Source organism: Xiphophorus maculatus, chromosome 5, assembly GCF_002775205.1.
Source record: "Xiphophorus maculatus strain JP 163 A chromosome 5, X_maculatus-5.0-male, whole genome shotgun sequence".
NCBI classification, from domain to species: Eukaryota; Metazoa; Chordata; class Actinopteri; order Cyprinodontiformes; family Poeciliidae; genus Xiphophorus; species Xiphophorus maculatus.
This window is the reverse complement of record NC_036447.1, coordinates 7070796-7095460: the sequence shown is the minus strand read 5'-3', so window position 1 is coordinate 7095460 and position 24665 is coordinate 7070796. Positions and strand designations below refer to the sequence as shown.

The 24665-nt window shown below is 38.5% G+C and overlaps 1 protein-coding gene across 1 annotated transcript; it reads right to left on the bottom strand.

Moving 5' to 3' along the window:
• Positions 1-5597: 5597 nt before the first annotated feature.
• On the bottom strand, positions 5598-9824 carry LOC102231304 (homeobox protein Nkx-2.5-like). The gene is made up of 2 exons (XM_005797464.2): positions 9163-9824; positions 5598-6648 (listed from the first exon to the last, which is right to left on the bottom strand). Exons 1-2 carry the CDS (start codon positions 9602-9604, stop codon positions 5996-5998), a joined length of 1095 nt encoding a protein of 364 aa, XP_005797521.1. The 5' UTR covers positions 9605-9824; the 3' UTR covers positions 5598-5995.
• Positions 9825-24665: the final 14841 nt, after the last annotated feature.

Here is a 24665-nt window from a genome sequence, read left to right as displayed (position 1 = left end):
TGGCTCACATGTGTCAAACTCGAGGCCCGGGGGCCAAATCTGGCCCGCTGCAGCTTTCTATGAGGCCCTCTAGACTCCAAATTACTTCAATAAATCCTTCCAGTTTGTCACGAATCCTCAAAACTCACAAAATCAACAAATCTCCACATTTTTTCTGATTTTACTGCAATTTTTTTCTCAAAATCATTGAGCTTAAGTGACTGCTGCTTAAGCCTGGTGGTCCATGATTGCTAAGGCAAGTAATAGAGTCACTTTTAACCTCACACATTAGCGCAAATATTGCAAAAATTCCTTACAAATATTTCTAAATCACAAAATTTGTGATTTTGATTGCAAAAAACCCAAAAACAATCAAACTCCTGGATGGACTGATTAGTGAGAAAAGATGTTCAATATGATTTAATTTTAAGAAGCACTTATTGAATGCTGAAACAAACAGCTATTTATTAGTATTTTAACAGTTTATTGGGTTTTATCAGTACTCTCTGGCCCTTTAAGAACATTCAGACTTTTGATCTGGCCCAAATGAAACTGAGCTTGCTGCCCCCGTTTTGGCTAATCCTCTGGTATTTTCTCACATTGCAGCCGTTAGATGTAAGATTCAGAGCGATGAAAATTATATGACCAGGAAAACGTTCTTAATCTTGATGTAAATATTAGGAAAATATTGTTAAAGTTAAACATTTTTCCTGAGTTGTGTCAGCAAGACAGTGGGATTTTCAGTTCTGGGCCTGAATCTATGTGGAAAGTCTTTGTGAACTACAACAGGCATACAAAGCCAGCTGAATGCAAAGTGATAACTGGTGTGTGAAAATGTGTGTGTTCGTCTGAGATTTGTGTGTCAGGGGGCGGCTGCTGAAAAGTAAACAAATCAGCCTTTCTGCAGCAAATGATACACTTAGTAAGACCTCTCAAGTGTGTAAGGGCTTTTAAAGCATCCCGTGCCACAGCGAGTTAACACCAATTTCTATGATTATAGTTCAGCAAGAACAATAACTCCTACTGATGCAGCTGAAAGTATTAGTTATTGTAAGATGATGTGGAGTTAAAGGAGATCAAAATGATTTGCCGGGTTTCTCTCTGTGTTTGGTATGACATAAGTCTAGTCACTGAAGAAAACTTAATTGGGTGTTTTGTTCGGAAAAATTGTTCGGTGCGCTGTTGTGCGTTTTGTTTTGTTTTTTAGATTTGTAAAATGTGTTGCAAAAAAACCTGCGTATGAGTCAGTTAAATAAAAATGCTGCAAGACAAAAAAGGAGAAATTAATTAAGAGAAAAATAAAAATGTGTAATAAAAATTACAATAAAATTAAAATAAATATTTATATATATATATATATTTATAATAAAAACATGTTTTTTTATTTTTTAAATAATTTTAAAAAATCTATATTTTAAAATACTTTAAAAAATAAATATTTAAAAATAAAAAAATACAAATATATATATACTTCTATGCAACTCTTTCTATATATATTGATATATGGATGTATGTATATTACAATCTCAAAAATTACTTCAAAAATGATGGAAAATATTAATACCAGGACAAAAGTAAGAGACCTTGTGAAGCTGAAACTGGTAAAAGTGTTTTTATCTATAGTGAGACGGTTTTTATGAGCAGTTTCCAAAAACACAAGCGATCATAGTTCTTCTTATCTGCAGAAAGGTCCTGCGGCCTGATGAAACCAAAACTGAACAGTTTGGCCACAATAACCATTATTATATATTATATATATATTATTACATTATAAGGAGAAGTAGGGTGATGTGTTGGAGTTTTGCATGAAGACTTTTGCAATTTGCATTATAGGAGAGAATATTATGTATAAATATAGAAACAACACCTTTGGAAACTTCCAGGAAGTTAAACTGGTGGATCTTCCGAATGAACAATGATGCTGCGCATATTGTTTTCAGGAAGCTTAAAGAAAACAATGATTGTTTTGTCCCAAAATGGGCAAAAGCCCTGTAAGCTTGTGTAGGGAGGGATTGTGTAGTCTGTTTCCAAGACTATTGAACACCTAAACTAAGGAGATGAATGTAAACCATTTTCTTTCTTTTATTTTTTAGAAACCCATCCATTGTCTGTCCAACAGAGAGGACTTCTGGAGCTGCCCACACACAGACATAGTTCAGGTGATCCGAAATGTCCAAAAACATTAAATTTTTAGGCTGATTTAGCGTGAATAAAATGTTAATACATAATTATTCATACTCCTTTGGGTTTAAAGTGATTTGAACTTCACTGGCATGATTCTTCGGACTGGTAGTAGTTTAAAAGTTCTGAATCTGGTAGAGAAACTGTGAAAATTAGAGTCATGGCAAAGAGATCTTCCGAACTCAAAATCTTGAAGCTCATCACTAAACTGTCATTTAAAAATTTCACAAAGTTGCCAAGAAAAGAAAGTGTTGAAGGAGTTGATTGCTTGTGAGGCCGGTAAAGAGTTTGATAAGAAGGAAATCAATCTGAAATAATTTCAATAAACAGAGAAACAGATCCATTTCCCCCATAAACCTGTAGGGTATAAAAATTCCGGGTCTGACTGAATATAACAAGGAATTATAAATAGTATAGCAACAGATACACACGCTGCTGTTATCGGCTCTAAAACGTGATGGTGTTTGGCTGCCAGACGCCTCCGTGTCTCGCCTTTATTTGCGTCCATCAGTCTCTGTCCCGCGGCCCGGCAGCACTTCTGGGCGCGCAGCTTATCGGCTCCCCGTGTTTACCCCTAAATGGATCCCCATTAGCAGCAGAAAGCCGAGGAGGGGGCGAGATCAGGGCCTTTCCACCGCTGTTTAGCCCCAAACAGCGGATCAGCTGGTCCGCGGCGCAGACACCTGGAGGAGCCGCGGAGACATTCAGTTCACAAACACTCAAAGGTGAAACCTGATCACTTGTCAATATGTAGCAATTTTCACTGATTTTCGGTCAAAAATATTTTAAAAGCAATACGATATCCCTGTGGCGTTTTCACTTGGAGTATCGCGTTGGCTGCTGGGGATGTAAAAGAAATCCCCACCTTGGATGCCGAAGATACTCTCGCGATGTTTGTCCACAGACTTGCAGCTGCTGTTTTTCACATTAAGACGCGAATGTGTGGCTGTAATTACACAAGAATGGCCTTGGGAAACCGCTGATCTGAGACTGGAGGAACAATTACGCGAAGAGAAAACAGCAATTGACGCTTCCCCCACTCTCATTTTCACACAACGTTTTGGACAGCTTGTCTTCCCCGACGATAAGTTCAGCAAATACCTGGACAGGTGTTAGAAAAAGAACGAGTTGGGACTGAGTTCGGACCAGAACCGGCTCCGGGCGCGTGTGAGTCGCCGCAAGGTGGAAGTGACTGTTAATTGAACGCACCGGAATAAAACCGCAATTTAGGCCGTTTCAGAGAACAGGATGTGACTTCCGCTTTTTCTGTTCCCAGACATTTCAGGCAACATTTAGTTTTGGTCAAAATGAAACATTTAATTACAAAGTAAAAAACAGGACATTTCAAAGGATGTCATAATATTAGCCATTTATATTCTTCACGTCTTTATTAAGTATATTACAGAGCGTTATTTATTTTAACATCTGACATTTTAAAGTTACTTTTTGCAACTCACTGCAGGCGGCGGTTTGGTGAAACTTTTGATCAAATGCTATATTTTGATTAAAATCATCCAGCGCATTCCTTACGCTGCCACCCATTTATATCCGGCATGAGTCAGCAATGAAACGATGCAAGAAAATCAATTATTACACGCGTAATAAAACGCATTAATTTGTCATTTTTAGAACTGCTCAAATTCTTCGTTACCAATAATCTTTATGTGGATTTTAGAAACATGTTTAAATGCTGCAAATTGGAAACGTTTATGACTGAGTAAATAAGATTTTACGATCAGAACCAGTTCCGCTTTTTTCCGCTCTTTTAATTAATAAAGGGCAAAATAAAAGATTGAAAATGATCTTAGTAAATATACATAGTTAGAATTAAAAAAAAATTTCCGTCGGTGTATCATAAATACCTGTTTGAATTTATTAAACATTTACTTAAGTTTACTACTTCTATCCAAAAACTACTCGGGTGTCTAAATGCATCAGTTCTAATCAGAAATATTTAACAGAATTTATTAAAAATGCTAATTATATGGCACCAATTTTAAACTCTTTTTTTTTCCGGGATGAATGAAAAGCTGTTGGTTTACTGCAGTTTTTCCTCATTTCTCTAAGTAAGAGGGAAACTCAAACCTGGATTTATTTTAAAACTCAAGATAAATCCAGGTTTCATGATCTGTAAAATGCGCAGCCGCTCGCCCGTTTTGGAAACGTATATGGCATAATGGGGTTGTTGTCATGGCAACAAACATATTGCAAAAAAAATAAAAAATAAATAAAAAAAAAAAAGACCGAAAGTTAAAAAATGAATTCGTACTTACAGTTGAAGAGGAAACCTGTTCATTCAGGACGAGAGATCAGCTGGATTTTAAATTATTTTACCAGTTGGATTAATAAACTGGAATTAACTTTAGTTTTCAACAAAAGGATAAAACTCGAATTGATGTAACTGACTTTGAATCTGTGGACAAGTAAATAGGTTTTTATTTGTATAATGTCTTGAGATATTCTTTGTGAATTGTCTGTTGTCTATAAATCAACAGCCGACCGTTTCCAAAGTTATTTTGAACGCGCATCTTCCCTTCCTGGCCACTTATTTCATTCCAGCTCATCGCGTTTTATTTTGGGGGAAAATTTCATTCTCAACTTCTGTTTGAGGAGCCGTGGATTTCTGCTGTGGGAGTCACCTGTGAGAAAGAATAACTTCGCTCTGCAGCCTGAAATAGCGCCCTTCCTCTGAAATAATGAGGACGCGAACCTCCTCCCCTCTCCAAAAATGTCCCCGTCCATTTTCCTCATCGGTGTAAATGGTGAAACTTGTAGCAATAATACCCCCTTCTTTCAGACAAATGCCTCCCCGCTGTCTTCACCTCCAGCCCGGCGGCCCCTGAAGCCTCTCGGCTGGGGATCTCCGCAGAGCTTTTCTGCGCTGACAAAAAAAAAGTGAGAAAGAAAGAAAAACCCTCCTGAAGGAGAACAAAAGTGACCACATTTTCCCTCTGTGTCCCCTTCTCTGCGCAGAATAACCCGCTGCCTGTCGCTCAAATGGGAATATTAGGACGTCAATCTCACGGCCCCGGTGCGCTTTTGTCTTTGCTGAGTGGTCGGCTCTGCCTACCACACACCCTTTGTCCGGCAATCCAATAAGAGCCATTATTCCTGCTTTCCAAGCCCGGCTGCAGCTCGCTCTTCGGGGGTATTTTAGGTGCTTAATCGCGTCCTTTTAAGGAGCTCAAATGGAGAAACACTTCCTCCTTTCAAGGCGCCTGGCAAAGGGACAAAGAGTCCCCGCGGCCCGGCCTCCTCCAGCAGCTCCCCTCTTAACGTGTTTATGTGCAAAATTCAGTTTCCAATTTGCAGCCGAGCATCTAAATCTCTGACCCTATGGAGGCGACACATTTTGTTTCCTTCGTGCTGTATTACATTAATATTTATGTATTTAGGCGCGCAGGAGTATCTGAGCTGCAGTACACAATCAAAACGCCTTGGCTCTTTAATATTTTATTTGAATAAATGTGAATAGACTAACAATTCTCTGTTGAACCAAAACACCTTTCGTCTCTAGAAAAACAAAAAGTTTAATTTTAATACCAATTATTTAAAAAATCTGTTAGGGTAGGACAAGCGCAATTTCCCCCTTTGCGCTTCTGCCTTGCGGCGCTAACCAGGGGCGCACATTCGTGGACCAAAAATTTTAAAGAAAAAAAAATAAGTCCACCTTGCAGTGACATTCAGCCTCCACGCAAAGTCTTGTTCTTTGGCCCGAACAGTTGAGTAGGAAATACTGCCATTCAGACATTTTGCACCAAATGAGTTGATAAAAAAAGAAGAAAAGGAAAAAGTTTGATAAAAAAGAAAGGACACTTGTTCTGTTCCGGAGAGGCTACCAGGCGCGGATCCCCTGCAGGGAGCCCTGGCAGGAAGTGACCGCTGTCCCTTGATGTGTTTGGGCCTGCGGGGAGCCGCCGAGGCCGCCCACGTTTCCCAAGTTCATGTTCATGAAGGCGTTCGGGGTGCTGGACGGCGGCAGGGCGGGGATGCTGGTGTACGAGCAGCTGTAGTTGCTGTTGTACGCCGGGCTGCTGTAGGCGTAAGCCGGGTATCCGTTATAGCTGTACGGGTTGGAGCCGTAGGGCGCGGCGGCGGCGGCAGCGGCGTAGCTCTGCGCACCGCCCAGACACGGCTTCCCGTCTCGCACCAGCACCGGCACGGCGACGCGCCGCGGCGGGGGCGGGTGGTGCTGCTGCCCGGCCGCCTCCAGAGACTTGTCCTGCCGCTGGCGCTTGCATTTGTAGCGGCGGTTCTGGAACCAGATCTTCACCTGGTTGGAGGTGAGCTTCAGGGTGGTGGCCAGGTGCTCCCGCTCCGGGGCGGACAGGTAGCGCTGCTGCTTGAAGCGCCGCTCCAACTCGAAGACCTGCGCCTGGGAGAAGAGGACCCGGGGTCTCCGCCGGCTCCTCTGCTTCTGCACCGGCCTCTCCGACTCACCGAGCCCGCCCTCCGCTGCGTCTTCCCGGGACACCAAGCCGCAGTTCTCTGGGTGAAACGGGAGAGTCGAGTTACATCATTGTTTGTTTTCTAGCACTGTACTGGCATAAGGTGGAAAATTAGATGGAGAAACAAGCTAAGTTCTTTTTAAATAATAAAAAACTTATTTTTATTTGTTAGTATTGAATTAACTTCTCTGCTGATGTTTTAGTTTCATTATTTAACTTTTCCCCGTCCATTTATTCTCGTTTTTGCACAGCACTTTGGTGCTGATTTAAATAAAATAGGTATTTACATAAAAGAAGAAAATGTGGGAATAATTCCCACAATGAACCACAAATGAACTCGGAACGGATTTCGGGAGCGCATCACGTTGTCACGGTGAAACGTCACATCTCACCTCAGGCTGCAAGACCTTTTGAAATACTGTTTGAGAATGTAATTTATTCAACACACATTCATACATTGGCCACTACGGATAAACGCTGCCACAAATCCCACATTTGTCCATCTGTCATGTGTCAACAATGGAAGGATACACTATAAAAATTGAATCTGAAGGGCCTTCAATTTTAGGCATTAAGTGATTTACAAACACATCAAGCTTGTACATGTAATGTTTAAGATTAGTTAATCCCAGTCCAGGAGTTTCTGTCTTTATTGTTTGTTTTTAACATGCAAGTACAAACCTGATTAAAGCAAATTATATTGATCAAATTTATTTAAGCAAGAACGTTTTATAATTGCCTGCATGAACTAATTTATATGTCTATTGAGAGATGGGATAAAAAAATTTAAAATTCCCCAAATAAATTGTCAAAGTGATTTGATTGGTTACATTTTAACCATCTGTTTTGTCAGTGTAGGTTGCCACAACACATTATTTTTATTCCATTTATTTTTTTGTATCTGTAAACGTAAAAATGTAAAAATAAAGCAAAAATTCTTAGTTATTAATTGGTCTATCTTATTACAATAATGTTTTCCTCTATTGTTGATAATCGTGCGTTATTTATTTATTTTAATTTTACTCCTAAAACAGTTTTTTCAGCCTAATGAATCTTCGACTTTTCCTAATTTTTTTAATAGTAAAATGTCTGCACGTTTCGAAGCTGAACAGTCGATATCCATCCTGTCTGTGTTTATCAGCGCTACTTCTCCGTGTCACTTCTTCTACAAGCCTCTTTAAACTAATTGTCGGCTTATGGTCCACACATCATAACAGAGCCGCGCAGCCGAACCACTAGAAAGTGTTTGACATGTGCGCACTTCCCTGGATCCGTCTCAGCCTCCCGCCATTTGATAGCTCTTTATTGGAACAACGTCGGAACCTGCTGCTCGGCGAGGGAAGGTAGAAAAACATCCCTGAATCTTCTTGTTGTTTTCAATAGTCTTAGTTTAATTTACTGTGTTTTTCCATGTAGATTTGACAGAATTGTGTTTTTTTTTTTTTTGGTGGATGCCAAGCGATAATTCACACTACAATGCCCAGGTGAATTCATAAACTAAAATTATTTAAGTAAATTAATAAAATCCAGACATATTTTTCGGGACATCCGTTTTCAGTATCGAGTACATTTTTTTTTTTTTTTAAACCCACCATAATTAATTATTATGATTTAGCTTTAAACAGATTAACATAAATTGCATTCATCATATCGTTTATCATTTATCGTGAAACTTTTCTTGTCAATATAACAGTGTTGATTTATCGTTATCACATAAACTTCAGTTAATGTTAAATAAACTATGCATTTTTACCGATTTCTACAGTTTATTCACGAGACCATCAGTAAACATGAGTTAATTCGAAAATATAATTAAATAAACACTCACTAATTTTCACATACAAAACACAATCACTGGAACATTGACCAACATATTTGATGTGTATTGATGATGGCACTCGACTAAATATAATCACTAGTGCCTGTATGATATTTTTATTTTTATGTTTTTTACGATGTAAAGCACTTTAAGCTGCCTTGTTGCTGAAATGTGCTATACAGATACAATTGATTGGTTAATTCTTTAATATTGTGGCGTCCTGGAGAAGTTTGTATCAAAATAGGAATATTTTTCCAAGACCAGCATTTAAGTCTTTGGTGCTATGAATGCTGTTAACTAAAAAAAAATAAATAACTAGTTTCCATCAGATTTTTTTGTTATCACAACAGTACGACAAAATATCGTGATAAAATTTTCAGTTCATATCGCCCAGCCCTAACAGATTTCCTCAGCTTCTAAAATAATGACCCAAGTGTTTCTCTTTCATTATTTCTTTCTTTCTTGTTGTCAAAAGTGATTTTTTTTATTTTGAAGGAAAGTGGTTGTGATTTTTTTTATATACTAAAATCACTTTAGGCGAAAATTACTTAGGCCATTATTTTAGGAGGGTATGTTTTGTTGACCAACATCAGTTAATGACAGTAGAGCCCAACATGCAACAATCCCTCAGTGAAATATGGGGTCAGTTTTTGCAGCCAAATGATTCCACTCTTTAACGCTGTTTACTGAAGTTCCTCTCCGTCAGAGGACCGCGTGGATGTGGTTTAAACTCACTGCTCTCCTGCGCCTCCAGCTCTGCGGCCTCCAGCTTGGCTCCCTGCAGCCCGGGATGGACGTACATGCTCGGGGAGAGGCTGGGGTCCCCGCGCTCCTCATCGCGCACCGCCAGCGCGCTGAGGTACGCCAGGTTGTCCTCACTGTCCGAGAAAGACGGGCTATCCCGAGGCACGGCCAGCATGCATGACGGCGGGCTTTGGAAGTGCTGCGGCTGCTGCTGCTGCTGGGACGGAGAGCGAGTCAAGTGCTGCTGGCTGTGGACGCGGTGCGGGAGCTCCAGGGAGCCGGACTGTTGCTGCTGCTGCTGCTGCTGCTGCTGCTGCTCCAGCTTGAGGATATCCTTGACGGAAAACGGCGTGGAGGTGAGCGGGCTCTGCAGCATCATGTCATCCAGCTCCAGCTCTCCGGCATCGACGAAATGAAGCCCGCCGAGTAACATGCACTCCCTTTCTGCAGTCCCCGCTCTTTCTCTAGCAAACAATCCACCTCGGAAGCGTGGGTAATTGGAGGTCCGCTAAGCTTCTGGAATCCTTCATGGCCATAAATCGCGGTAAATCACGGCTATTATCGCCGGGTTCGTCCATGCAGCCCTCCTCTCTGACAGATATAATGTCGGGCTTTGTAAGGAGAGTTCGGACAGGAGTGTCGGAGCGTCTCTGCCTCTTTTTGGAGCGAGGGGGAGGAGTGTGTGTGAAATAGAAAGTCCATGCGGGACGGAGGAAGAACCCTGGGAAGGTGGGAAGTACGTGACGTAACCGCACGTTCCCCAGTTTTATTTTCCACATGGAAAAATCTGCTGGACGCGGTTACAGACGCCGTTTCTGGGAGCGCATTTGGACACATTTTACGCACACATTTTGGGCCGGGAAACATTAAAACTCCCTTGTTTACTACAGCCCCAAATGTTTTGAACTCTTTTAGACTTTCACTTTGTGCTGAGCAAACTGTTTAGTGCTAACATGGGTTCCTGCATGTCTCAGTAGGCCTCAGGAAGAGGAGCGACTCTTCCAGCAGCTTCAAGGCCAAGGTTTCCCAAAAACCTTTGCTTGTAATTGTTTACTTTTTTTTACATGTGCAAAATGGGGGAACTTATGGAAGAGACGTTGAAGTTTAGCTCTTTATCTGATTTTAAACTTTCACAGCAACACATCGTAACTCGAGCTGGAATGTGGTGATTTAATCCAGTGTTTCCCAACCCTGGTCCTCAAGCCACACTGCCCTGCATGTCTTAGGTATTGCCTTGCTTCAGTCCAGCCGATTTCAATTGATGACTGATTAAAGGGTGTTTGTTGAACTCCAATCAGTTGAATCAGGCACATCAAAGCAGGGAAACCTCTAATGGATGCCCAATGTCGGTCCTCGAAGACCGATTTAGGGCAGTGTGCCTTGCGCGGGATGAAACTAAATCCAAACCCCCGTTGTGAAACACTTTTTACTCTCTCAAAATGTGTTATCTTTTTACACTTTCACGCACAGAAGAAAACATAAATACACACTTTCAGACTGTAGCAGTAGCGAATCTTACATGATAAGGGCGAACCGCTACTGGCAACGTGTTTGCGTAAAATGTCTACGTTTGGGATTTTCACTGTGCGACTGAAAAGATGTAAAACCAACATGTATAAAATGATCTGTCGCTTCTATTTATTAAAGAATATAAACAAAGTGCAGCTAAATATGACACGATCTTTACAATCCCTCAAATAACATGCCTGTAATTTTTTATGCAAAACTAAAACGGTTGAGTTGAGATGTGATTTTCAGACCATCTTTTGCTCAATATGTTTTCTGCTGCGTAATTTTGTTTGCTTGTTAATTTACCCAGTCAGCTGATTAGTAAATACAACGCTTGTAGCTTTTTAAAATTTAATTCATTCAAAACAGCTCTAACTTAATAAAAAGAAAACCAATGCGCTTCTTTGTCATGTTTAGAAATAGTGGTAAAGGTTTTTTTTATTATTATTATTGTTTTGAAAAGTAATTTTTGAGAGAACTTGTTGTCACACCCTGATGTCTGTGTCTGGTTCTCATTCTGTAATTATATAACAATTTGTTCCGGTTTTGACCGGTGAACCTGACACCGGACACCGACACACTGTTAGAAAAAATAATCTAATATGCTCTTATTTCATACAGTCTCATACAAGTTAAGGGTTTTGCAAGGTAAAGCAATACAAGATTATTTACATCACATCTCAGCAACAAGACGATTCAAGGACTTTATGGCTAATACAGAAAATAGGAGAACAATGCATTGTCATGATACGGGAGAGTAAATAAAGACTCAAATAAATTATTTTTTCACTTATTAATAGTATTCAAATAGGTAATTCTAAACAAAGACGTTTTAACTTTGATTTAAATGAACTCGGTGTTTCAGCCGTTTTACGGTTTTCTGGAAGTTTGTTCCGTATTTTGGCGCTTAAAAACAGAATGCTGTTTCTCCACATAGAGGTCTGGAAAGTTGATACAACAACAACAGATCTGATTTATTCTGGTGCTAAATCAGTCATTTAAAAACACAAATATTTTAATGTCTATTTTATTTTTTAGTTGCGGGAATTAGGGACTTTAGAAACGTGGTGATGTGCTCTCTCTACTTTCCTAGTTTTAGTGAGAACACGAGCAGCTGCAGCTGTCTGATAATGATAATAATAATAATAATAATAATAATAATAATAATAATAATAATAATAATAATAATAATAATAATAATAATAATAATAATAATAATAAATGTCAGGTTTGCCATACATTTAGAAACTGAAAGCAAATTCAGTTCAGATTTTTTTTTTTTTAAAGTGAAATAACTCCGTAGTTTATGCATGATGAATCTGGACTCACCTCCAGTGTTATTACCAGCTGTATTGTATGGACATTTTCTTCCAGTGCTTATACAGAGCACAACACATGAGGGAAGAGCTTAACATGCCAATAAACAACCTTAAACTCATCCGGTGTGCCTGAAAAATAACATTTTTTGAGCTCCAGCTGACTGAAGGCGTCCCCTGCCTGCCTCGCTCTGCAGCGGCCGTGCAGCCCGCTGTCCTCCTTATCTTGCCTGTCGCATTAATACCCGCACTGGGCCGATAAGCAGCAATTAAAATTCCTCCACGAAAACTTACCGACGTTTTTAGCGCGGCCTAATCTGCTCCTATCAGCCCCTTTCCTCTTTGCTCGCCTGCTTGTCACCCCTCCGTCTCCCTCCGCGCCGTGTTTCCCTCCGCAGGTGGATGAAATCCCATCAGAGGCCTTGACTTCATGCTCCACGGGAAGGTCAGACCCGGTGGATTCTGAACTGAGTTCTGTTGGGATCAGATAATTAATTCATTGGGAATTGCTGCTGCTTGTTAACAAATTATTAATACTTTTTCATTTAATTATCTAAAACGTTTAGACTACTTAATGATAAATCACTCTTTTGCCAAAGAAAACTTTTGAAATTCGAGTAAATTCTTTAAAATCTTTTCTTTCTTCGTAAAAAACATATTCGAATTGTACAAATCTATTTTTGAAACACATTTTTTTCCCTTTTTGTAACTTTTGGAGTGTGACTGTAGCTGTCCTGATCTATATCTGGTTGGAAATGCTCCCTACTTCTCACTTCCTGTATATTTGTGGTTACTTCCTGTTAAAAGAAAATCATTCCTCTCTACTGTAACCCTGTGCTTGCTTAGAAAGCTTAAATACAGTTTACTTAGAAGTACAAAGAGATTGTTAGATCATTCAAAAGATTTCATGATTTATTTACTCAAAGCTCAACAGGAGTCATGTCTCTACTCGTGAGATCTCCAACTCCCTTAAAACTGATTGTCTTTCCATTTCTTCTTTTCTGCAGCTCTAAAATGTGAGCTGCTCAAACAGTAGAAGCTTTCTCATCATAATACAGTTTCCAGACATTAAAAATAACTATTTCACTTTCAAAACACTAAATGTAAGGCCAACTCTCTGAATCAGGGGGATTATTTGTATGGCCATGAAGCAGAAAGCCAAACTTCTTGGCATAAAAGAAAAGTATTGAGCGTAGAGGTTTGGGGGAAGAAAACAAGATGTTTACAGAATATCTCACTCTGACAGGTTGGAACATTTGTGTTTATGCACAAAAATGCTGCAGTCAAAGCGAGCTGATTGCGACTCTCGGACTTTTGGGAACATTTGGGACCTGAAATATGTTTGAATCAGGAAGCTGTGTATGTCAGTCATTCACAGTTTTTTAGAAAAACATTCATACTTCCTGAACCTGTTCATACTTGGTCGCAAACTTTAATGCATTTAACAGTTTTTTGTGTGAAGTGGCTTCAACTTCAGTAATTGCAGCTAAAAACAAGTAATCAGGCCCAAAATCTGGGTGTAGAGATGAACTCTGACCTGAGCCTTCAGAGTCACATAAAGACAGTTACAAAGTCGGCCTTCTATCACCTGAACAATATTTTCAGGGTCAAAGGACTGATGTCCCAGCAAGATTTAGACCAGCAGTGTCAAACTTATTTTTGTTTTGGGCCAAGTCAAGATCATGAACGCTCTTAAAGAGCCAGAATGTATTGATAAAAACCTGTTCACAAACTGTTAAAATGTCAAGGAATTCTTAAAATTAAATATTATTGAACGTCTTTTCTGTCCCTCCAGGATTTGGTGATTCTTTTTGTGACTTTTTGCAATAAAAATCTAAGTGTTTGTGATACTAATTTGGAAATATTTGCGCTCATGGTGGTAAATGCAGCTTTTTATGACTCGCTATATAGATCATGGACTATAATCTGACATCAATTATAGCTGAGGCAGCTGTTTAGAACAAGTAAGAAAGTTTCTGACAACTTTTGAGAAAAATCTGCTGTAAACTTCCAATTATTAGCTCAAAAAGTGTGGGGATTTGTTAATTTTGTGTGAAACTGCATTGATTTGATTGATAAAATAATATTTAAGCACACGCAGTGTTTAGTATAGAATAGAGGGCCACATAAAAGGCTATGGTGGACCGAATTTGAGTTTGACATGTGTGATCTAGAGAAACTCATCCATGTGTAACTGGGTCCATGTTAATATTAGTATAATCACACAAAATGTGTTTTTTGATGCATTTGTCTGTTCATATCTGACTGGGTTTGGTCCTCCTGCTCCACCTCACTTTTTTCTCCTTTTGTCCTCCAGGACTGTTGTCAATGTAAGTTCTTCATTTCCTCTTATCTTTTGTTGTTTGTTTCACTGGGAAGAGGCACATTTCACAATCCACTGCAATCCTTTTATTAATATATTTCAAGGGTTTATTTTTTTGCGTGTACTAATGATAGGTGTATGTTCACTTAAGTCATTATTACACCTTCATAACATTTAATGGTGCTAAACGTTTCATTTTATTTTGACCATGATGCCAGTTTTAGTTTAACTGACACATTGTTTCACTTATGGCGTTATCAAAACATGCTAACAGTATTATTTTTGCAATAGATCATGCTGGAGATCTGCAGTACATCCTATGAGCTAACGCTAACATCTCCCGATTGTCAGGTTGAATAAACAGAAACCGCCTCCGAATTCAAACTTGGTGTCTGGTGGTTTATCTGATCGCAACGCGGCAGTCTACCGGTAACACATGCGTTTCTCTTTAGTCACATCGATTACTACAACAGTGTCTTCTCAGGTCTGCCTAAAAAATCCTCCAGCTGCAGCTGATCCAGAACGCTGCTGCTGGAGTTCTGACTAAAACCAGGAAGTTAAATCACATCACCCAGTTCTAAAGTCCCTGCACTGGTTCCCTGTAGCTCAAAGAATAGACTTTAAAATGCTGTTTTTAGTTTATAAATCACTGAACGGCTTAGCAACACAATAGATTAAAGATTTGCTGTTGTCATAGCAACCTTCCAGACCTCTCACGTCTTCTGGTTCTGGTTCTGCTCTGCATCCCCAGAACCAGAGCCAAACATGGAGAAGCAGCTTTCAGCTTTTATGCACCACAAATCTGGAACAAACTTCCAGAAAACTGCAAAACAGCCAAAACACTGAGTTCCTTTAAATCCAGACTAAAAACCCAGCTGATTGGAGTTGATTTTGAAACATCATAAATGGAAAATGAACCAACATTTTAATGTGTAACGCTAATTTTAACGATAGCATTTGGTGACTGTAAGATATGTTTATGATGTTTTTATGATGTAAACCTCTTTTGACTGTTTTTGCTGCTGAAATGTGTAATACAACTATGAAGAAGGATGGTAAATTATTTTAGCATCCAGTGTAACCAATGTCCTTCAGCATTAAACAGAGTTCATCTACATGGAAGCAAATTTTTTACTGTCCCCTAGAAAATACCTTAAAGCTTCTGTTTGTAACACGACAAAATATTTATTCGCCCAGGGGTATGAATACTTTTGCACTGGTATTTATTGCTTCTCAGTCTCAGAGATATGGCAGTAAAATTGTGCAATGAATGACTGAAACGTAAACTTACACATTTTACACAAATAAGACATCTTGTGAAGGTTTGAAAGGACAAAACTCAAATCCAAACAAAGATGAATTGAAGATGCAGATGTTACATGTAAGCAGTGAAACATATTTTGAAATGTAAAACATTTCTCATTTGTGCACAGTCTCTCATTAAGCATAGAAAACATAGATGTGAGTGTAAAAGCTGATGCAGGTCTCTGCTGCCTTTGTGTCTCAGCGTGCAGGCCTGCAGGTTGTCAATATCCCAGCATGCAGCTCCTTCCAGGGAGCTGGAAACAGTCTGATATATGTGGATGTCTCTGCATAGACTCCACGGCGACTCTGTCCAATTCAAGCCACATCATCATCAACTCATCCCTGTTAAAAAAGAGAAAGGCCTGGTAGTGTTTAGACTGGCACACAGTCACCTTCAGTCATTTTAAATAAGCATTAAATCCAAAGACGCCAGTCTGAGCGCCGGTTTCTGACGCCCAGATGAGCGATCGCTCCAAACAGAAAATATATACAACAGTTACACATTTCTTCTTCTTTTTTTTTCATCAGTTATTTTTTTTCAAAATGAACGATAACCTGAGTGAATACAAAAAACAGTTTTTAAATCATTTCATTTATGAAAGAAAAAACTATCCAAACCTACTTAATCATCTGGGGAAAAAAAGTATTTTCCCCTTATTTCTAAGAACTGGTTCGGATTCTATTTCCTGTCATCAAGCTGTTGAAACGACCAGTGGTGAGTCTAGTTGTTTCAGGCTCAATCCATTTAAAAAACACTCACAGACCACACCTTAATATATACAGCCTGGAATTAAAATATTAGTCTATTTCTGATTGTCTTTGCTCACCCTAATGTGAAGTCTGCTGTTGTTTCTAAAGGCAACAAATGTGTCTGGCCACCATGAAACCATGAACTACCACTTCTACAACTGGAGGCATTTCGAGTTATTTACACACCTTTACTGTATGGCTAGCTCGCTGTTACTGTTTCTTTCTCTGTGGTTGTGGAGTCACAATGTCTGGGATCATGAGCGCCCCCTGCCATGAGGCAGGAGAACTGCCTGCCTCACCTCGAATCTGTTCTCTGCTGTTTATGATCGCTCCTCAGCACACGAAACACATTACACACACACTTGGTGACAAAAAACACTGTGCATTATATGCATAAGCTAAATTATGGAAAATCAGTTCATACATTAAATGTATTTTAACCATTTTATTGGCGACATACAGACAGGATTAGCACGCTCTCCTCAAATGGCAGCCAGTGCAGTTAGCCAGAGGTTGCGCAATCCCAGGTGAGGCTCAGCTCCTGCTGCCTCACCTGGGATGGGAAAATGCAAAAGTTCAGCGATTTTGAAGAAAAAATAATCAATATTGGTGAAGCTAAATAAAAAATAAATACTTCACAGTACAAACCACAGGGTTAAAATAGCAATATAAATTATTTTATCATATTTTTCCATTATGCCTCACTTGCCTCCCCTGACCACACGTCACTGATGTTGACCATTCACATCGGTACTTTCTGATATTTTTTTTAATCATTGTCCTGCTGCGTAACCCAGCAGCTTAACATAAGCTCCACAAGCTCTGCCTCAATAATCCTGGAATCAAAATAAAGCTGACTCTTAAGAGACTCCATTTGAAGTGTAAGTATGACAGCAGCTCTTATAGTTTCAGAGAAAATGTGGATGGAACATAAAACAATTTGGATTTTGTTGTCGTTTGCCAGAATTTTTTACTACATTATACAGAAAATAAACCTTTTAGTAGTATTAAAAATAAGGCTACAAACTTTTGGAGGCCATTGATCCACCTATGGAAATCAAAGATTGATGCAGCTTTTAAAAATACCTCGGCATTTTGACTTTGGCACACACTGCCACAAGTTGCCACATTTACAAAACTGAAGATTTATTTAGTTTTTACTTACTAAACTTACTAAACTTATTTTTACATGTTTAAACAGCTTGTTTTTTTTAAATTCGTTAAAAATACAGACATTGATTTTTTTAAAATCCAGTTGTAACCCAGATTAACATAGCCCTCAATAAATATAAGCCTTTTCATAGAAATAGCTATAAAATGCATAAATAGGAAATAAATAAATAAATAGGTCTTAAAATAGTTAAAATAGGAAAATTATAATTATAGACATTATAAATGATGTATTTCATGTTATGATATTTTATTTAGTTTAAAACCGTACAAAAAAGAGTTTAATTATTTTGTCAGCAGCTAAAACCGTCAAGTGTGAGAAAAAGCTCTTATTCTGAAGGGTCACACTGATGTGTAGCCCATGTGACTTGCTCCAGCCAATCGGATTGCTACGTTCTCTCTCGCGCTAGAAGAAGAAGCAGAGAGAGCAAACAAGAAGCAGAGAGAACGAAGAAGCTAAATAAGTTGTGCTGTAAAAGAGAGAAAAATAAGAGAAAATCGACGATTAAAAGTCTACCTGCTGTCTGGAAACCTTTTTCCATTTTTGGAGTAGGAGCTTTCCGCATTTTTTTAAACTGACTGCGTTCGAGAGTGTTATATGTCACAGAACTGGACTTGGTGAGTTAAAAAGTGTGTTTTATTTTCTGTGAAGGATGTTATTTGTAAGATAATTTTATTTAATTGAAACGGAAAGCTAAAGTAGCGCATTTATGTTGTTTTATGTTTAAAAACCGTGGAAGTAACGGATGAGCTGGTGTGGGTGAAGCATGCTCTCCTCTCCCCCTCTTCACCCCACCAACCCCCACACACGATGTTCAGCCGCCAAATCGGCGAGTATATTATTTTATTTAGTACAAAGCAAAGTTAAAAGAACTTCTGTTATGCTTTGTTGGTTATAAAACCAGGTCTTTGAGGTTCTGCTGGAAATTGGACCGGGAAATTCCGAGTCGATTGCTGAGTTGGATTCCGCTAGTGAGAAACAAGATGGCGAGCCGTAACCCATCTTCCGGCTTTGTAACGGCCGTCTAGCAGGAGCTGCGCCCTCTGCTGGACATTGCAGTTCACCCAAACTGGTATGACCTGCCCATGTTTTCCTGCTGAAAAAAAGCAGTGGATTCAGAGAAACGGGATTAACCCTTCAGGATCATCAGAGAGAAAATACATTGATTTGAAGTACGGGTTATTCGGTTTTTTGCTGGATTGTTTCTGTTGTGTTTTATTGTTTTTTTATTTTTATTTTCTCGAACCACATTCAATATCCATTGTTAGTGTGTGGAATGTAAAATTGTCTGTTGTGTTACAATAGAAACAAGAAATGGTTAAAACGGGAAATTAAAAAACCTTAACTTCTTAAAAAGAACACTAAATGACTAAAATAGATTTAAAAAGATTAAAAACAAACAAACTGTAAACTAAATATATTGACAGTGTCAACTTGAACAGAACTATAACCTAGGTTTAAATAAATAGTATCCTTTAACACTAGGAGGGCCAGGTTTAAACCTAATTAAACCTAACATTAGGTTTAAATTTCAAACAGGGATTAAATAAAATATTCTGAAAGAAACAGTGAAGCTATTTTGGATTAAATTTTGTGTCATTTGTAATATTGTTGTTTCTTTTCTTTTCAACAAATAATAAGCCGGTAGTTTAAACGTACTTTCTGGTCCTTGGTCATTAATACACTTACACATTTCTCTAGTCCTGTAGCCGAACCTAGCACTGGTCTTATTGTCTGTTCTATTGACTGTAAACACATCGTGAGTGTTACACAGTTATAATGAAACAATAAAAAATTTATATATTTGACTCCAATTGAAGTGAGTTTTTGGAAATAAGTGATTTCTTCTTCCTACAGGTCAGATCAGTGAAAATTAACCAAAGTTTTAAAGAAATCCGACATTTTTACAAGAAAACCATTTCTAAAACCTTTAGGTAAGGGTGTCATGATAGAAAGATCAAATTTGTTCAAACTGTTTTTTTTTCTGCATTTGTATTGGCTGGGGTAAGCCACTGGTTGTTATACATCTTTCAGCAACAACTTTCTGTTTTTACATATCGTTTGTGTCTCGTCTTTCACTCTGCCGCTGTTTTTTATTCCTATTGGAAACACAAAATGCTTCCAAATGGATAGTTGCAGAGTTTTTGGTGCATCGCCTATTACTACTTCATCATGACGATTTCAATTGGCTTTAGTTTGCTATGCACCATTCAACTCAAGAAACATTGTGATGAGTCAATATCACAAGATCATTTACGACAAGATCTTGTTACACTCCTGCTTTCATTGGTTTTGGAAGAACCTGCATCAACACCATCTTCAATTCTGAAAAGTCACCAATAGAGACTTATTAACATTGTAACAATTCTGCAAACTGGATGCATGTTGACAGGAAACAAATAACCAGACTGTGATGGTAAACTTAACGTCTGGCAATGAAGCAGATCCTGATTTTATCTTTGTTTCTCCCAATCCGGCAGCTTTAGGGAACCTTTTAGCCTCTCCTGACTGCTTGTTTTGGCAGACAGCTGTCTTCAGCTCCAGTGAAGCCACTGCTGACTGAGTCAGTGGGAGAACGTGTCATGGAGAAGGTGGGCTATATGGAAAGGCTGTTCAAATAACTCTCCGACATAAAAACAAGCAATGTCCCCGGGGTTTTACCGAGCTAAGTGGTTTTACTAAACAAAAAAGGGTAAAGTTGCAAAAGTCTCAAAAGAGCAAGGGTTTGTCAAATCAGAAATAATCCTGGAAGCTTGATTAAGATTTGAAAAGGAATTGTAAAAATAACTAACTAAAGAAAGATAATACTGTGGTGATAATAGTAATGTGTGATTTGCAAAAACATCAAATCTTACCAGGTAATTTTGGCCTATTTTCTAGTGTAAATATCTTAGTCCACTTGAAATGAGACAAAACAAACTTACAAGTAACGTTTCAGCAAGATATAGGAGCTTATTTTAAGTAAATAATTCCTTAATTTTGATTTTAAAAATGTACTAGTTCCACTGTAATATTATTTAACTTATAACGAGACATTTTTCCCATGTCATAAAGGAAATAATCTGCCTGTGGAACTAGTACTTTTTAAAAATAATCAATATTCAAGAACTGCTCATTAAAAACAAGCTCCGATATCTTGCTGAAAAATTACTTGTAAGTTAGTTTAGTCTTATTTCAAGCTTATCAAGATATTTTCACCAGAAACCAGACAATAATACTTGGTAATATTTGTTTTTTCTTCACTGAATTCAGTTGGGAGTCAAACAGTGGTCCATTGTCCCATCTGGAGATGCTGCTGCTGAACTTTCATTATCTATCTCTATCTATTTATCTTGGTAAACACAGAAATGACTGGAAAGCGGAGTCTAAATAGATGATTTATGGAAGATTGACAAAAGAAAAGCCTTTGTTGAACAAAATCCAGACAAAATTCTGCTAAGTTTTGCCACCAGACATGTAGGAAACACAACAAGCACTGTGAAGAAGGTATTCTGAGTAGTTAAGACGAAAATGTAACTTTTTGGCTTACAAGAGGCAAAACTAAAAATAGTAATAATAAGGCAGAACATCACCTTGATCACTCTGCCCACAGGGAAACACGGTGGTGCAGGGTCATGCTGTGGGGAGGCTTTACTCAAGCAGGGTCATGTAAGTAGTTTAGTAGATGAAAGGTGATAAGATGAAACTAAAAACAAATCATTCTAGAAGAAAGTCAAAAGACTTAAGGACGGAGTGGAGCAAAAATATTAAACATACAACTTGAGCTGCGATGGGACGATTTGGCTCCAAGTATACTCCCTGGCCTAGTCAAAGGCTAAACCCAAATCCGTTTTTTGTTTACTTGTAGCATTCAGATGATGTCTGAGTGCCAACGAGAAACCAATTATATTTACATTACAACTTACGCTGTGATGCACCACTTGACATTTATAAAACTTTATTAGAAACTGCTTTGGGTTTATTTCTAATGCAATAGATCTGGAGACGGGAAAGAGAGCTTGTGTGAAAAGATAAAAAAGAGATAAGAGGAGAGGAAGAAGGAGTGAGAGAATACAAAAAACATACGCACTATTGATCTGCTTCTACACCTGCAGAAAGAGAGAAACAACCAGATGAACAGGCCCAGACCTGAAATCTGACTGAGTCTCTGTGAAAACATTAAATGTTATTTTCATGGACGCCTAAACTTTAGCAAGACGAAGATAGGCAACATTTCCAGAGTATGAAGCTGGTATAAAAAAGGTGAAAAAAGTGGGGAACTAATCACTTTGTTATTGTTATTTAAAAATCATTTAAGTCGTTTTTCATTTAATTTCCACTTCACAGTCATGTACTGCTTTGCGTTTTGCTAGCAAAACATTTCAATTAAATACAATGAAGTTAACATGTTAAACTGATTAAAACAGAGCCCTGCTGGACTTCCTGTTTTACGCAAAAAAAAAGTAATAAAAAAAAATAGCAAGCAAGACATTAAAGGTGACCTGTGCTCCCTTGAACAGGCTATAGGTCTATGGCAGGGATGCCCAAAGTTGGTCCTGGAGGGCCGGCATCCTGCATGTTTCAGTTTTCTCCCTGGGTTAACGCACCTGGATCCAATAACAGCTCGTCAGAAGGCCTAAGAAGAACACTGACATGCTGAAAGCTTGTTACCACCAGAGAGAGAATGAAAACATGGATGCCGGCCCTGGAGCCACTGGCTCTATTCAAAACATGTACATTACATATTTTTGCATAAACTAATTCTTAGATAATTAAATTTTAGTCTGATAGGTTCCGCATCTTTTGAGATACTTTCAGAATGTTTTAGGGTCTCTGTCACTTTAAATCCAAACAAGGCAGAAAACCAGCTGACCAAACGTGCTAGCGCTCAGCTATTGTTGCTAGGTGACGGGTGGGCTGGTCTGGGATTGCTAATCGGGAGGGTTTTTTTATTTTTTAATTTTTTATAAGACTTATTTTCCAGACACCGAAAAAAAACTTGGTTTGTTTTTAGAAGCAAAAATGGAAGCACAAAAAAAACGCACAGATAGTGAATTTTTCACAACAGGTTCCCTTTAGCACTTCTTTTCAGGTTTATTTGATTCTGTACAAAGACAGATAGGATTCTGTTGGAATGAGCAGCTGATGCTCAGGTCACATTCATGAAGGTCTACCTGCAAAATTCACCGTCACTTCCTTCAGTCAGGTTATTCTGCGCTCACCTGCTTTGGTTTTGACCGCAACTTAATGCCGCATCCCGTTACGTAACTTGTTCAGCTTATTTACGGGGAAAATATCCTCATCATCCAAATAAACCAAAGGTTAGACAAACACTTGAAGCCAGTCTCCTCTCTTCGTGTGTGTGTGTGTGTGTGTGTGTGTGGGTGTGGGTGTGTGTGTGTGTGTGGGCGTGTGTGTGTGTGTGTGCGTGTGTGTGTGTGTGTGTAATGGATGGTGGAGGTGACAATAGGAAATGCTACACCTTCTTGTCTGCTGTCATTTGCAGGCCAGCGGAGGCGCCAGGCGGCTCTGAATGGTTGGCTGGAGAGAAGAGAGGAGAAGATAATCTCAGCCGGCCTCTTTTAATGTGCTCCATTTGGACGTGGGTGTGTGTGTGCATGTGTGCGTGCATGTGTGCGTGTGTGTGTGTGTGCATGTGTGTGTGTGTGTAACATTTGTTACGTGCAGTGACAGTGAACATGTGAAACAATAAGAAGACTTATTGATTCCAGTTTAAAACACAAAGCGTGATGTTCCGTCATTTAATCGTGTTGCTTTGTGACCTTCTTGTTTTGTGTTTTTGTTAAATCACCGTAAAGGACACCAGCTTCTTCACTTCGTCATAAAGGGCAACATTTCCTGAACATATCTGAACGCTTCGCTCCGGGTCATTTCACCCACACTAAGTGGTTTCCCCCGTTTCGTTGCCCTTTTTGCCCAAGTCTTATCTCCATTTCCTACCTGAAAATCAAACCATTTTGAAACCATCTTCTTAAACTGTTGACTTTCTTTTGCAGTTAAGTATTTTCATGAATTATGGGGTCAATAAAATGACAACATTTGATCATTTAATGAAACTAAGCAATCATTTTGTTTCGTTTGATGTGTTTTGTTCTGTACGAAATGCTTCGGGAAGTTTCGTGCCTCCTTATGCTGTCGATTATTACAAAGAAATTTCTTCAATTCTACTCAAAGTAGATATTACTAAATTATAATTATCTGCCTGGATTCATAATCTGAGATGTTTCATAGAACTAAACTGGACCGAGTGGCATGAAAACCAAATTAAATTGAAATAGATATGTGAGAAAAATAAATTACAGGGGAGATTCGAGTTTTTGTTTGTTCGTTTTTAACATTTTGTGTATATAATTTATTTATTTACTTCTCTAGAACAGCAATACAAACGTGCAAAAAGTGCATAAGGCACCAAAAGAATCAGACTCAATCACTATAATTAATCTGTATGACCACATATTTATCTAAAAACGCGTGACGCACATTAGTGGATATAATAAATAAACGTTTGCTCCAGAAACATCTGAATCTCCCCCGTGGCGGAAGCGAGTTTTATTTTGTAATAATGTTGTTTCTTCTTCTTCTTTTTATTTTTTTACATTTTGTTTCATAACATCACTTGTAAATATTAAAACTTTTTTTTTAACTTAACTGAGTGATTTCTTGGACTGTTTACCTTTACTTTAGTGCAAATATGCTGAAGCAGAACTTTTCTTTTAAAGGAGGAGTCCGTAAAACCTGCAGGCCTGTGGACTCACCACTGACGGCGGTCTGGTGTGTTCTCTATAAATAATATCATTTTATTGTTTTCTAATAATCTGCTTCAAGGATTACATTCTTCAGAAAATGTACAATATTTATTTATTTACTTTGTTTGTTGTTCAAGTCGATCCACCTTCGAATAATTTCCTTTTCAACGCAGCTGACCAGTTATTACCAACAGACTCCTTATCAGAGCAAAACATCACAATTTGTTGTTGTTTACATTTATGAAACTACAAAAAGAACATTATCATATTGTTTTTCATGCAATATACAGTAATACTGCTGTGAATTAATCTTAAAAATCCAGAAACGACTAAATAAAGCTTTCCGCTCTGTTTTGAGTTCACTGTAAATATAT